General features: G+C 28.4%; 1 protein-coding gene across 8 annotated transcripts in view; it reads left to right on the forward strand.

Annotated features, from left to right (window-relative positions):
• LOC126896168 (uncharacterized) overlaps positions 1-16,301 on the forward strand; it is a 101,920-nt gene that overhangs the window by 12,601 nt on the left and 73,018 nt on the right. For 2 of the 8 annotated variants that reach the window (XM_050668706.1, XM_050668705.1), the window contains exons 11-14: positions 3,464-3,523; positions 5,298-5,327; positions 5,426-5,491; positions 7,385-7,435. In XM_050668706.1, coding sequence (XP_050524663.1) covers positions 3,464-3,523; positions 5,298-5,327; positions 5,426-5,491; positions 7,385-7,435 — 207 coding nt within the window. Of the gene's footprint in view, positions 1-3,463; positions 3,524-5,297; positions 5,328-5,425; positions 5,492-7,384; positions 7,436-11,116; positions 11,323-16,301 lie in introns of those variants that run through there. The other 6 variants (XM_050668708.1, XM_050668712.1, XM_050668711.1 and 3 more) reach the window with 6 other exon arrangements.

Raw genomic sequence — 16,301 nt, forward strand, 5'->3', positions numbered from 1 at the left:
AGTTTATAAATACACTAACTGACAATACAGAAAGTATATCTATTGATAATCATAATTGATAATAAACAATCCGTGACTGAGACAGCAATGTCATAAAAATCCAATTAGCTACCTGTATTTACAATCCCATGTGTATTATAAATGTATATTAACTCAAAATTTTGAAACTTTAAATTTTTATATCTAATAAGCTAATAAAGTTATATTAAAAATTCAAATGCCATTTACTATTAAATTAAAAACTCAAACATTTTATTAAATTAAAAATATGTGTTACCATTTAAAAAAACAAAGTTGACCNCTATTAAATTAAAAACTCAAACATTTTATTAAATTAAAAATACGTGTTACCATTTAAAAAAACGAAGTTTACCCCTCTCCAAGGCATAAGGGATGAACTTAAAAAGTATTACATAGTTAATAATTCAGGAATAATGTGTAACTAAAAATAATAAAAAAAAAAAATTTTGTAATTATTATTATTCTGCAAGTAATTGAATGGGTTATGAAAAAAAAATCACCCTGTATATAGATACACTGGGAAACGTAAGACCACACAAATTAATTACGATCGCAAGACAACTAACAAAAAAAAAAAAACAAAAGAGAACAGACCAAAAGATTGACCAGTTAAGGTATACGTCGGAAACGGTACAGAACGCAATATCCGTAATCCATACTCGGCGGCGGCCTTATCTCGGTGTCAATGACGGGGAGACAACCGATGACAACCGATTGTCATATTAATAGCTGGACGGTTGATATCGAGAGAGACACGTTTGAGCGCCAGCCTAGAGCGTAGGGTAGTGCCGTGTCATTTATAAATAGCGTAGTTAAATACTACCTAACTTCTTCACTCGAACTCGAACTCTAATACTAATACTAATATCTAATAGTTTTGTAAAAAAAGTAGGTGTTCGCTATAGTCCATGAAGGTATAAAAATATTAATTTTTTACATTGTTATAAAATACTCATTATTTAATTCAAAACTGTGTAGTAAACTTAATAAACATTTGAAACTAAAAGATTTGTATTTTACAGTAAAAATCTAACTATTTTGATATAATAATCATAATATTTGACCAAAAATTGAATAACAGAGACCTTTTTTGTTTTTTAATGTAATTTTGGTCACGATACTAAAAACACGTTCAGTCATTAGTAAAATATTTTTAAAAATTTTAAATTTTCACAAAGTGCCTATTTTAATGTATATAATAAAGTTAAAATAGTTCTCATAAAAATTCGAAGATACATATTTTTTTTAACTGCCCTAATATACAACATGATTTATTTATCATAACCGACTCAGTTACTTGCAGAATAAATATAATTTAAATATTTTAGTTTCGATGCGTAGCTGAGAAGGTATTAATTTTACTATGATGCGTTTTTTTTTTTTGTTTGTGTCTGTTACCACTTTTTCTCAGCTCTCACCGAACCGATTACTTTCAATGATACGTCAAAAGGTCACAAATCATATCTAGTCAAAGACATTACCCTCAAAAATTAAAAACATTTTCCTTGTTCCCCGTAAATGAGAGAAACCGCCAAAAAAATTTTTCCATGAGAAGTAGTATTTATATACATTTTTCATTTGACATACTATTTTTTTAAATCAGACTATTTCCTTATATACGGGGGGTGTTCAAATCTGAAAAATGCATATGGAAAGTAGAACTTTTTCAACTTAACTTTTGAAAGTGTTCCGGAAGGTCTGACACTTTTATATATATCTTAAATTAAAGTTCATGAAATATACTTTAATTTGAAAAAAAAAAAAACAATCAAGCACAGGGGGGTCGTGGCTCAGAGGTGACGTAGCATAGTTGGATCAAGTATAATGATATCTGACAGTGATTAAAATCACTATCAAAAATAAACGCTTCGATGCAAATCTTTAGATAGTGTTTAATTTTAAAAAGATTGTGGATTATTTCAAAAGCTACATGATCTTCTAGTTCCTTATTAATATCCTGATTAAGATAAAGTATGTCAAATGAAAAAGGGTTTATTAAAAAATATTATTTCTCATAAAAAATTGTGTGGATACATACACTTTTCAATAAGTTATAGCATTATAAAGTTAAATATCATATAAAAAATAAAATCGAGAATTTTCACACGAAAATAGCATTTGATAGCCATTCTCGCCGTGAAGACAAGTACAGAGGTCAAATTTTTTTTTTTAAATTAAAGTATATTACATGATCTTTAATTTAAGATATATATAAAAGTGTCAGACCTTCCGGAACATTTTCAAAAGCTAAGTTGAAAAAGTTAATTATTTGTAAATTGTAGTCTATTTATATCCCCCCCCCTGTGGGCAGATCAAGGGTCAAATTTACAAAAAAATATGTCAAATGATATGTAAAAACATCAAACATCTATAAAAAAAAAAATTATATTGATATGTTCATTTTTGAAAAAGTTACGGCAGTTTTTAGTAAAAAAAATTGAAAAAATTTCGAAAATTAGCGATTTTTAAATTTGTAATTTTTTTGGAGGTTTCCCCCATTTACGGGGAACGAGGGAAATTTTTTCAATTTTTAAGGGTAATGACTTTGACTAGATACGATTTGTGATCTCTTGACGTATCGTTGAAAGAAATCCGTTCGGTGAGAACTGAGAAAAAGTGGTAACAGACAAAAAAAAAAAAATAAAAAAAAAACACATTATAGTAAAACCAATACCTTCTCAGCTTCGCATCGAAGCTAAAATTTGACCTCTAGACTTGTCTTCGTGGTGAAAATAGACATCAAAGTTAATAAAAAATTATGATTTTTGTAAAATAATTCTTTTTTATATTTTTAACTTAATAATGCTATAACTTTTTGGAAAATGTTTGGATTAGTAAATTTTATTTTTTTATAGATGCTTTACCTATCATCTGGCATATTTTTTAAAAATTAAATTAAATTTTTTAAAATTAATTACTATCTAAAGATTTGCATCGAAGCGTTTTTTTTTATAGTAATTTTATTCACTGTCAGATATCATTATACTTGATCCAACTATGCCACGTCATCACTGTGCCGCTACCCCTCGTGCTGTGTTTTTTATTATTATTAACTCAAAAATTTAAAACTTTAAATGTTTATATCTAATAAACAAATTATGTTATATTAAAAATTCAAATGCCCTTTACTATTAAAATAAAAACTCAAACATTTTATTAAATTAAAATTATGTATTTTCATTTAAAAACAAAGTTGACACCCTTACAGGGATAAGGGATGAATATAAAAAGTATTAAATAGTTACTTACTCCAGAATAATGTGTAACTAATGAAAACAAAAAAAAAATGTTTAAATTATATTTATTCTGCAAGTAATTGAGTGGGTTAAGATAAAAAAATCATTGTGTGTATACTGTATACATTTTAGAATATAATATTATAAATATAAATTATATTTCATATAATTATATTATAGTTAACTATTATTTTTTTTGTTTTCAGAACAATTTAATCTGGATATATTTGTGCAATTTATGTCTATAAATTGTAATTTGACGTTTGGTAAGAAAAAACTAAATCAAATCTGACATGGGTAGACTTTAACTTATTATTTAAAATACCAATAGTTAGTTTTAACTTATATATTTTTAACTTATATTAATTTACATCAAAAGTTTTAAATTCTACTTTTTATCTGTTCTATATACACGTATAATTATATTTTTGAAAGATTACAACATTTATGTTACAATTAGTACCATTATTTATTTTTAAAAAATGTATATCATAAATCAAATAATATTTTCGGAAGGATATAGAAAAGTTTTAAATTTCTTTAATTAAATAAAACCCAAATTTTTTTGCACTTTACTAATATGTACAAATATAATTGTTTAATACTTTTAAATATGTTACTGTCGGAAAGACTTAAAAATTCTTGAATATTTAAAATCAGAATGTGTTATATTTTCCACAAAAATGTAAAGTAATTAAAATAAAAATTATATCACGGAGAAAATTGTCTTTATAAGGACCCTCTTGAATCATTCTTGATACTCTTTCATAATAATCTTCTTTCTTTAGTATTACAACAGAATTCCCCTTATCTGACTTTAAATAAAAACAGTTTTTATTTTTTAAGTCATTTATGAGCCGTGAATGTTTTTCATTTTTTCCTAAACCCCCTTTATTTATAACAGAATTTTTTTTGTAGAAAATTTAAACACTCCCTTCTTGCTAAGTTTTGATTATTAAAATCAACACTTTTAACCCCCATTTCAATGCCTACTAATAGATCTTCCATTGGAAATTTTTTTGGTAAAAAACTTGTTTTAAGACCCAACTTAAGTATTTCAGTTTCTTCAGCGGAAAAAACAATGTTTGTGTAATTTTTAACTAAATCGTCACCCCAGTTTTTAGAAAATGAAACTAACGGACTTTTATTAAAATTATTTATTTGACCCTTATTTTTGTATTCTAAAAGTAAATTTTGAAATTTTTTATTTAACTTCTTTTTTTTTGTTTTAAATTTATGCTCAACCACTTGGTACATCTTCAGCTCGAAGATTAATTTTTTGTGGCTTTGAGTTTAATATTTTTAATATTTTTTAGTTTTTTAAATTAATAATATTTTTAATATAGTTTTAATTTTACTTAATTAATTAGCTACAAGTGATCAATTTTTATTATATGTACAAACATAATTGTTTACTACTTTTAAATATGTTACTATATATGTTATAATATATGACTGTCGAAAAGACTTAAAAATTCTTAAATATTTAAAATCAGAATGTGTTATAATATGTGCAGAATATATTTTATACACAAATGTAAAATAATTAAAATAAAAATTGTCTCAGGGAGAAAATTGTCTTCAATTAAATTTTATTTTTAATAAAATACGGATCGATCACCAGTGTACATGATACAAGCCGGCCATAATACCCGTCCCGTCTATCATTCGCTTAGCCAAGAACCATCTTTGACTCCCTAACATGTATAAAAGGGGTCACCACATCGCTAGCATTTTAAGTTCGGGAAATAGAATGATTTAAAACTGCTTAAAGCAGAATTTAGAGTGAAACTTCAGGAAAATTGAAATAAATATAAAACTAAAACGTAAAAAAATTGTTCTTTTAAAATAATTTATTATCATAGAAGATTTTACTTATATTTTTTACATTTAAAATTCAACTATCTCGGAATTGTTTTGACCTTTTGATCCCTTTTGCATAAATGTCACTCCTATACAGTTTTTATGAATAAAGCAATTTTATTTAAAGATTGTTAACTGTCTATACTGTAATGATTATTACTCAATCTTACATTTCAGATGAATTAAAAAAATACTTTGTTCCACCAAGTGAGTAATTTCTTTGAGTAGAATTAAAACATCAACAAGCGCATCTTTAAAACTGCAGTTAATCTTCTTCTTGGTTGATTTTTTCGTAATATTTTCAGACGATGACATATTTGTTGTATCCATTCGAGAAGGAGCAATTCGAGATAATATTACTGATTACTTTGGTTAGAATATTTTCTTTGAAAATTAATTTTTTAATTTTTTCAGAAATGTCATTTATTACTGAATGTAGTAAAATTATTTTGAAACATAAATTTAAATTATGTTTCACCACTAGTTATCGTAGATATTCTATATAAATACACATTAAGAAAAGAAAAGTCTTACTTTAAAATGAACATTGCAATTTAAAGTATACTAATATAATAAAAAACGGAATTACTAAGCCACAACAGATAACTTTTGGAAATTTCATGGCCCTATGAATGTAAATTAACTAGGGTTGCACACTTATTGGACGACACAATGCGCTGCGAACCACAGTAAGATTAAAAAAAATAATAGAAAATTGAACATCACAGTCAATTTAGTATTTTTTGAAAAACTATAAGAATAAAAAAAACTAGTTTGTTCAATCCTATGGTCGTAATTAAATTAAGTTACTACTAAATATTAAGGAAACAAAATTATTTTTATAATTGACCATACCATAATAATATTAAATAAATATGAAGATAACGATAGACTTATAAGTAATTAAAGCAGTTACTTTTATGCGTTTAGTCGTTGATAGTTGATGTACAGCACAACCTCGTTACAAACTATCACATTACTATTATTAAATGGGATGACTTTAGACAAGGTCGTTGCACGTACCTTATAAATTAGGAAAAGATGATTTTTAAAGGGAAAGAAATACAAAATACACGAGTTCATTGAAGATGGAACATGCTAGGAAAAGAGTCTGCGGTTAAATTAAATTGGGGACTTTATTAATTAAAAATAAATAAATTTAATGCGAATAACCGAACGGTTAAAATATCTAGTCTATAAAAAATGACATTATTAATAAAATTATTACACCTACAACTTTTATATTTGAGAATACGATGAACGTCTTCGGGTAACCATCGGACATCGAACACGGCATTACTGCTAAAGCGCAGCGGATATTCGCCCCAAGTAAGCCACTGGTTTTAAGCAGTTCGACTTATCTTGCAAGACGTTGGGACTTTACGGAATAAAACGCACTACATCATTACATTGTCATAATGAATATACATCATATCAATATATTATAATAGTTAAACCACGAAGCATATCTACAAAAAAATAAATCAAATACGTCCGCCATCGTTGGGGTCTAACAATTCTATGAAAAAATCTCAAAAAAAGTATATTAACATTGCAGAAGGTATTAGAACATACTTGCTATATTGAGAGACCTATAAAAATAGGGGCACTCACAAAAAACAAAAAAAATTCGACAAACGTGCTTATGGCACGGCGTACAATAAAAAGAATCAGGGTCAGACATTATAATAAAAAATATACAATAACAACCCAAAGGGCTAAAGATTAGGAGGCAGGTTCAGCCGACGCCATAAAATTACAAAAAAATACAATAAAAGGCATGATATATCAGCGCACACAACTAAAAAAATTCACTACGCTCGAAATTTAACGCATAACCAGTTCCAACGATGGCTAATTTCAGAAAATTTGATCGATGTTTTACCCTGCGGTCTGAAATAGTATACAGCTTACTATATCGCACAAACAAATCACAACACCTTATCATGATTATTTATATGATAAACTCCGTCACAACACGCATTCAGCTGGACTAAAATATTTACCATATAAATATACAAAAAAATAAAGAGGTACCTTATTGTTATGTTACACTCTCGTTTAATTGATGTTTCAATCGAATATAGAAATTTTTTCGTAGCAATAAAGGTTTAGAACATAAATAATAAATACTTAACGCACATTTCTATGAATTTTTTTATAAATATCAACAGTATATAGTATATTTTACTTTTATTATCTTAAAATTGGTTAAAATTGTTTGAAATCCAAAAATTCTTTTTTAATTGTAAAATTGATTTCAGTTAGTACAGGAAATCCAAAGGATGAACCTGAAGAATGGCTTAATTATGACAGTAAGCTTAATTTATTGAATCTCAAAAATGATTCTTTGTGATAAAAGTATTTATTTTTTTTTTCCATTGATTATTCTACAAAAATAAACAATGCTCAAATTCGATAAAAAAAACCCGAGGGGGGTGGGGGGGTCATGGCACAGTGGTGACGTAGCATAGTTAGATCAAGTATAATGATATCTGACAGTGATTAAAATCACTATCAAAAATAAACGTTTCGATGCAAATCTTTAGTTAGTGTTTAATTTTAAAAAGATGGTGGATTATTTCAAAAGCTACATGATCTTCTAGTTCCTTATTAATATCCTGATTAAGATAAAGTATGTCCAATGAAAAAGGGATTATTAAAAAATATAATTTCTCATAAAAAAATTGTGTTGATTCATACACTTTTCAATAAGTTATAGCATTATAAAGTTAAAAATATAATCGAGAATTTTCACACAAAAATAGCATTTGGTAGCCATTTTCACCGTGAAGACAAAATAAAGTCCGCCATTTTTTTTCTATAATAAATCACATTACATAAGCTTTAATTTAAGATATATATAAAAGTGTCAGACTTTTCGGAACACTTTCAAAAATTAAGTTGAAAAAGTTATGGCACTTTTAAGTAAAAAAATTGAAAAATTTCGAAAATTAGCGATTTTTAAATTTGTAATTTTTTTGGAGGTTTCCCCCATTTGTGGGGTGTGAGGGAAATTTTTCTAATTTTTGAGGGTAATGTCTTCGACTATATACGATTTGTGATCTTTTGACGTATCGTTGAAATAAATCTGTTCGGTGAGAGCTGAGAAAAAGTCGTAACAGACATAAAAAAAAAAAAAAAAACACATCTTAGTAAAACCAATACCTTCTCAGCTTCGCATCGAAGTTCAAAACCATAAAAAATTGTAACCCAAAGTGTTCATTGGATCGAAAGTTATTAGATTTTTCAAAACATTGTCAATGAAACTTGTATATATTAGCTTCAATGCAAAGATGAGAAGGTATTGGTTTTACTATGATGTGTTTTTTTTTTTTTTATGTCTGTTACGACTTTTTCTCAGCTCTCACCGAACAGATTTATTTCAACGATACGTCAAAAGATCACAAATCGTATATAGTCGAAGACATTACCCTCAAAAATTAGAAAAATTTCCCTCANATATATAGTCGAAGACATTATCCTCAAAAATTGGAAAAATTTCCCACACACCCCGCAAATGGGGGAAACCTCCAAAAAAATTACAAATTTAAAAATCGCTAATTTTCGAAATTTTTCAATTTTTTTACTTAAAAGTGCCATAACTTTTTCAACTTAATTTTTGAAAATGTTCCGGAAAGTCTGACACTTTTATATATATCTTAAATTAAAGCTAATGTAATATACTTTATCATGAAAAAAAAAAAATTCGGACTTTATCTTATCTTCATGGTGAAAATTGCTACCGAATGCTATTTTTGTGTGAAAATTTTCGATTTTGTATTTTCCATTTTTAACTTTATTATGCTATAACTTTTTGAAAAATGTATGGATTAATACAATTTTTTCATGCAAAGTAGTATTTATATACATCTTTCATTCGACATACTGTTTTTTTAAATCGGACCATTTTCCTATATACGAGGGGGGTTTAAATCTAAAAAATGCATATAGAAAGTAGAACTTTTTCAACTAAACTTTTGAAAGTGTTCAGGAAAGTCTGACACTTTTATTTATATCTTAAATTAAGGCTTATATAATATACTTTATTATGGAAAAAAAATTTTTGACTTAATTTTATTTTCATGGTGAAAACAGACATCAAAGTTAATAAAAAAAATTCTTTTTTATATTTTTTACTTTATAATGCTATAGCTTTTAGTAAAATGTATGGATCAATATAACTCTTTTTTTTATAGATGAATGATGTCTTTACCTATCATTTGGTATTTTTTTTTTTATATATGACCCATTACCTGCCCACTGGGGGGGATTTAAAATGACAACTTTTTCACAAAAAATTAATTTTTTTAACTTAAATTTTAAAAATGTTCCCGAAAGTCTGACACTTTTATATATATCTTAAATTAAAGCTAATGTAATATACTTTATCATGAAAAAAAAAATTTTGGATTTTATCTTATCTTCACGTTGAAAATGGCTACCGAATGCTATTTGTGCTATATTTGTGTGAAAATTTTCGATTTTATATTTTATTTTATTTTAATATACCTTAAAAAAGTATTAATTCTCATTAGATTTTTATCTCATTTAGTTTCAATAACTTCAATGAATATCAAAAACCCCATCATTATAGTTTTCCCTCGTTTTATGAAATTTCTTTTTCATGTTAAAAGTATTATTTAGTTAAAGATACTACCCTTAAAAATTGAAAAAATTTTATAATACATTCAATTTAGTACATTTTTTTAACAACAATTTGAAAATATTTATTTTGACAATAAGCTAGTATAACTTTTTAAAAAATATTTTTAAAAAGGAATTTATTTTGTTATAGCTTTGATGCGAAGCTGAGAAGGTATTGGTTTTACTAAGATGTGTTTTTTTTTTTTGTGTCTGTTACCACTTTTTCTCAGCTCCCCCTCTGCGCTGGGTTTTTTTATTTTTTGTCTTTGATAAAAAAATAGAATTTTATTTTTATTAAAAGTCGAAAAAATAATTTTTGATTCCTTTAATTACAAAAAATATGATGGGTCATTAACAACTTAAGGATAAGTACTTATTGGGTACAAGCATTTTAGTAGATATAATGGGTATGAAGCATGGGTAGAGTTCGTACTAGTGTAAGCTACATTTCTATTACATCTACTAAAATACTTGTAATCCAATAAGTTCTTATCTTTAAGTTATTATTGACTCATCAAATTTTTATAAGAAAAGGACTAAAGAATGGCTTTTATCTTATTTCAAAAAAATGTATAATTTAATTTTTATATTTTTCTTATTAGTCATTTAATAATTAGCAAATTTGACTTTAGATACAAAGCTTGTTATTTACAATGACTTAAGGGAATGTATAAAGTGTCAGAATCGTAGTTTTTTTTTAATATTTGAGATAGTTTCTGCACCATTGGATTTTGAGACGACGCACAGTAGTCTTAAAATTATACTTCTAAAGTGATACTTTTGAATTTTAGAAAATTAATATTTTTGTAATGGGGATATATTCTATACATACTAAAGTATACTATTAAGAATAATTCATTTTTATGAATTATTTACCATTTAAAAAGATGATCAAATAAAGAAAATAATAATCTATGAAAAAGAATGTCATTATTTTTTTTCAATTATCACATCATTTAAACGTCCTATTATAACAAAAATTGAATCTTTTCGTACTATACATACACTAATAAATTATTAAATGCTTTCTATGTATACTACATATAGATAGTATTTAAGATTTATTAATGACATTCCATTTATCAAAATCCTCTATGTAACAATGAAAACGTTTACTTAAATTAATATTTTCCTAGCATAGTTATAAACATTTAGGTATATTCAAAGTATTTATCGAGTTATACGTTGTGTACCATCAAATAAACCACTGTTTACTAAAAATATAAAAAACGTAATTTATCTAAGGAAAGACTAAAAGAACTACTGTATTCATTATTCATACATTTTAATAAATTAATTAACATTATATAAAAGATTAAAAAAACTTTATTTAACCTAATTATGTATAGGTTCAAAAATAACTTTGCTCAAAGAATATCAAAAGCGGTATACATTGATGAAAGAAATTTACAATATTTCAGATGAAGAAATCGAAGGATTAAAACATAACACTTTAATAAAACGTAATTGGGATGTGGAACTCGAATAAAACGAATATTTTGTTTGCAATATTCAATAAATAAATAAACTGAATACATAATTATATTGCTAAATATTGCAATGTTAAATTATTTTTTGTCAATCCTTAAAACTATTTATTTATTGAAACCTTATAATTATAAATTGAAAAAAGAGTTATACTAAGGACGACTAGTAACTAACTACAACTGTTGTGCACCACACAAGTTTTCCATCTTGCCAAAAGCCTGATCCCTTATAATTTACTAACTTTAGTTTTTTTTAATGGTAATACACTTATTTCATTAGATTAATAACTAAAAAGTAATCTTATTAAGAAATGAAAACTTTTGAACCCGTACTCCAGAAGTTATTCATATTTTTAAATATAGAGTTGAGATAGTGAACAGCATGTAGGCGATATTTATAGTCTATGTTGAATTATCTTCATTATCTTTATTAGGAAGCTCATAAACCAATTCTATTAATGCTAACTCCTCTAGATACTTACAGCGCCTAGTAGATCATTATACAATATGTAATTTTAAAAAGAGTATGTACAATTAAAAACTTCATACATAATTAATAAAATACCCAGCACTATAGGTCGCGCAAAATGGGAACGTGGCATTGTTAGGTCCAGTATAGATGATATCTGACAACGATTAACATCACTATCATAAAAAACGCTTAAATGCAAATCTCAGCTTTTACGTGTGTACTCGTAGTGAGTAGTCGTACAGTGCAACAGCTACCAGCCTTATCTATATCATTAAGCTTATCGCCAACTGTGCCGATTGAAAAAATTCAGGTAATATGATTATTTTTATCTACATTACCTACCCACCGTTATAAACTACATCAAACAAACAACAAAAACCCGTCCGACTACTGAACCATGAGTTCGGCCAGCGGATCATCATTACCTTCACGTTCACAATCGATTAATTCTTCTAACATTAATAACTCCAACAAAGCGATAACACCGATCAAGATTATTAAAAACTCATCTAACGACGACTCTGTATGGAAAACTGTTCCTATTAGCTCACCATGTCATTCCCCAAAATCAAAAATACAAAAAACAAATTCCTTCTCAAGTCCAAACCGTTACTCAGCTCTTACCATAAATGACCACCCAGAGGAAAATGATATCGAAATGAAAACACAAGATAATCTAAAAGAAGTAAACAAAATTCCACCCATTTACATAAAAAGCACAATTGACTTCTTTGATTTTTGTAAAAAAATAAAACCTCTCACTGAACCTGAAGGATTTACAACAAAAAGCACATCTAACAGTATCAAATTATTGACATACACTATCAATGCGTATAGACAAGTTATAAAACTATTAGAAATAAATAATATAAACTACTACACTTTTCAACTTAGCGACGACAAAGCTTTCAGAGTAGTTATTCGACACCTTCACCATACTACACCAATTAAATTCATCAAAGATGAGCTTCAAGCTCTTGGTTTCTCTGTTCGGTCAATTACAAACTGCCTGCAGTATAAAACCAAAAATCCACTCCCCATATTTTTTATTGATTTAGAACCATCTCCAACAAATCAAAGTATTTACAAAATCGACTCAATTTGCTACACCAAAATAAAAGTTGAAGCACCCCACCTAAAAAAAACTCTAGTCCAATGTCTAAGATGCCAAAATTACGGCCATACCAGAACTTATTGTCATCATACACCTCGCTGTGTTAAATGCGGAGACNCACCAGAACTTTTTGTCATCATACACCTCGCTGTATTAAATGCGGAGACACCCACAACTCTAACGAATGTTCCAAAGATAACTCTTTACCACCAACTTGCGCTCTCTGTGAAGGACCACACCCGGCCTCATATAAAGGATGCCCTAAATACAAACTATTGAAAAATTTACGTAAAGCGTCGAAAATCTACAAGTCAACGTAAATCCACCCCAACGATCCGTCTCCTGAAATCAATACCAACTTCAATCAAGAGAAAAATTTTTCCCCTTTAAAAACCCAATGGGCTACCTCACAGCCCCACAAAAAATTTAAACATAACACTTACTCAAACCACAATTCTAATCATATTAACAATGAACCTCTTTCAAATAACAATAATGTTTTTATCTCAACCCATCTTTCCCATTTCTTAAATGAGTTCAAATCCTTAATAAACCCTCTTATCTCCCTACTCACCAAACTCATCGACTCCCTACTAAATAAATTAATTCTATCCAACCAAACAAATCACCTCTCTCAATCCTTCTTTGGAATGCTAATGGATTTCAAAACCATTACCACGATTTATTCCTATGTCTAAACTCCAGAAACATCGACATTGCACTTATCACCAAAACCCACCTTACTCCAAACAAAACTATATTTTTCCCGAACTACTCCACCATTCGCACTAACCATCCTGATGGAACTGCACATGGTGGTTCAGCAATTTTTATCCGTAATAAAATCAAATTCAATATTAGTCCTCCTACTTCTAACCAATCTATTCAGAGCTCAAACATCCAACTAAAAATTAACAATATAAACACTACCATTGTAGCTGCATATTTTCCTCCTGCAAATCCGTTTAACGAAAACATCCTAAACAAATTTTTATCATCTATTGACAATAACTGCATCATAGGAGGCGATTTTAACTCTAAAAACCCATGTTGGGGAAATAACACCACTGACTCCCGTGGTCGTGTACTATATAAAACCATAATCAACTCCAACCTTCGCATTGTATCACCAGCGTACCCAATTTACTGGCCAACCCACCAAAACAGAAACCCTGACATACTTCATTTTTTTATAACTAAATTTTCTCCAACCATTCACTATTCTATTTCAAATATAAACGAACTTTGTTCTGACCACACAGCTGTATTACTTTCTTTAAACTCAACCCCCCTTCTCAACAACAAACCAAGCCTCATAAATGGTCCAATATCCTGGAAAAAATTTTAATTCGTCCTAGACAGCAAAACTAGCCTTAATATTCCTCTAAAAACCAAACATGACATTGACAATGCTGTAATCCAATTAACTTCCAATATTCAAGACTCAGTAACTGTTTCTTCATCCCCCTCTAAATATCCTAACAAATCCAACAACATCCCAATAGTTCTAAAAGAAATGCTAGCAAAAAAAAGGAGAGCCAGAGCGAGATAGCAATCAACTCGTCACCCAGCCGACAAAAAATGCACTCAACATTATTTCAAACAAACTAAAAAAATAATTCTACAAAATCAACACAAAACGCTACGAAAATAATATCATCAAACTCCAAACATCTAACTGCTCTCTCTGGCGTAAAATAAAAAGTATATTAAAACATAGAGAACTAATACCGCCAATAAAACTTAACATCAACCAATTAGCAGTATCTAACATAGACAAATCTAATTCATTTGCTGAATACCTATATGAAGTATTTAAACCCAACAACATAAACCCCTCTGCCAACCATATAAACAAAATCAACAAATCACTAGATAGCCCCCTACCAATGACACTGCCCCCCAAACACTTTTCTCCAAATGAAGTCAAATATGCAATTGGCAAACTAAAGAACGGTAAAGCTCCAGGTTACGATCTTATAACAAATAACATCTTAAAACAACTAACCAGCAAATCTATCCTAAACATAGTCCATATCTTCAATGCCATGCTCAGACTTTCTCATTTCCCCCCACTTTGGAAACTATCAACAATCATAGTAGTGCCGAAACCAGGTAAACCTAAAAATTTAACTTCTTCTTATCGTCCAATCAGCCTCCTCCCTACCTTGGGAAAACTATTTGAAAAATTACTATTAAAACGTCTTCAAAATATTTCAGAAATAAAAAACATCATCCCCCACTCTCAATTCAGATTCCGTTCACTAAAAACGCCGGAGTTCCCCAAGGCAGTGACCTATCCCCCCTTTTATACTTAATATACACAGCTGATATACCTACATCTAACTTTACAATCTTAAATACTTTTGCTGACGATACAAGCATATTAGCATCAGACGCTGATCCCTTAATAACAAATTTCAAACTCCAACACCACCTCAATCTTTTAGAAAAATGGTTTACCGAATGGAAAATTAAAGTAAATACAACCAAATCAAACCACATCACCTTTTCTCTTCGATCAGACATCTGTCCACCAGTCAAACTCTACAACACTTTACTCTCCCAAAATAATAAAGTAAAATACTTAGGCCTCATTTTTGACAAACGACTAACTTGGAAAGACCATATAACTGAAAAAAGAAAACAATTAAACACCCGACTCCATCTACTTCGCCCTCTCTTACGTTCCAAACTTAATCTAAAGCTAAAAACACTCATCTATAAAACTCTTCACTTTCCACTATGGTTTTATGGTATTCAAATCTGGGGCTGTGTCGCTCCATCCAACATCCAAAAAATCCAATCCTTTCAATCCATTTGCCTACGAACACTCACCAATTCCCCTTGGTACGTCCCTAATAAAACTCTCCATTCAGATCTTCAAATTAGTTATGTTAACAATATTGCCAAAACTGCTTACCTTAAACTTCATAACAAATTAAACTCTCACCCAAACCCTAATATTCAATACCTCTATTCAAAACACATCCCCGACAATCCGCCAAGAAGATTAAAAAGAAAATGTTGTAGAGACATCCTATAGAAAAAAAAAAAAAATGAAATCAAAAAACAAAATTCAAAGTAGGTAGTTCCATTGGGTGCCCCCCTACTGCATGCTATTCAAGTCATATTGTAATTTTTTTTTTACTACTGTTAACCCATTTACGGTTGTGCATATATTTTGTATAGATGTAAATTTTATAAAGTTATTTGAATAAAAAAAAAAAAATGCAAATCTGTAGATAGTGTTTAATTTTTAAAAATTGGTGGATTATTAGTGTTTTAGGAAAATTACAAAAATAATGTTTAAATGCATAAATTTACAAGCTGTGCTTACAATTATACGAAATAACTACAAACCATTTATCCTTTCATCGCTAGTGCCCTTCGAAGACACTACCGAATATGACGAGTCTCAACTCGCAGCAACGTTTTCATTTGTTGTCTTAATATCAGCT

The sequence above is a fragment of the Daktulosphaira vitifoliae genome, unplaced genomic scaffold (genome assembly GCF_025091365.1).
Source record: "Daktulosphaira vitifoliae isolate Bord-2020 unplaced genomic scaffold, ASM2509136v1 Scaffold_1, whole genome shotgun sequence".
NCBI classification, from domain to species: domain Eukaryota; kingdom Metazoa; phylum Arthropoda; class Insecta; order Hemiptera; family Phylloxeridae; genus Daktulosphaira; species Daktulosphaira vitifoliae.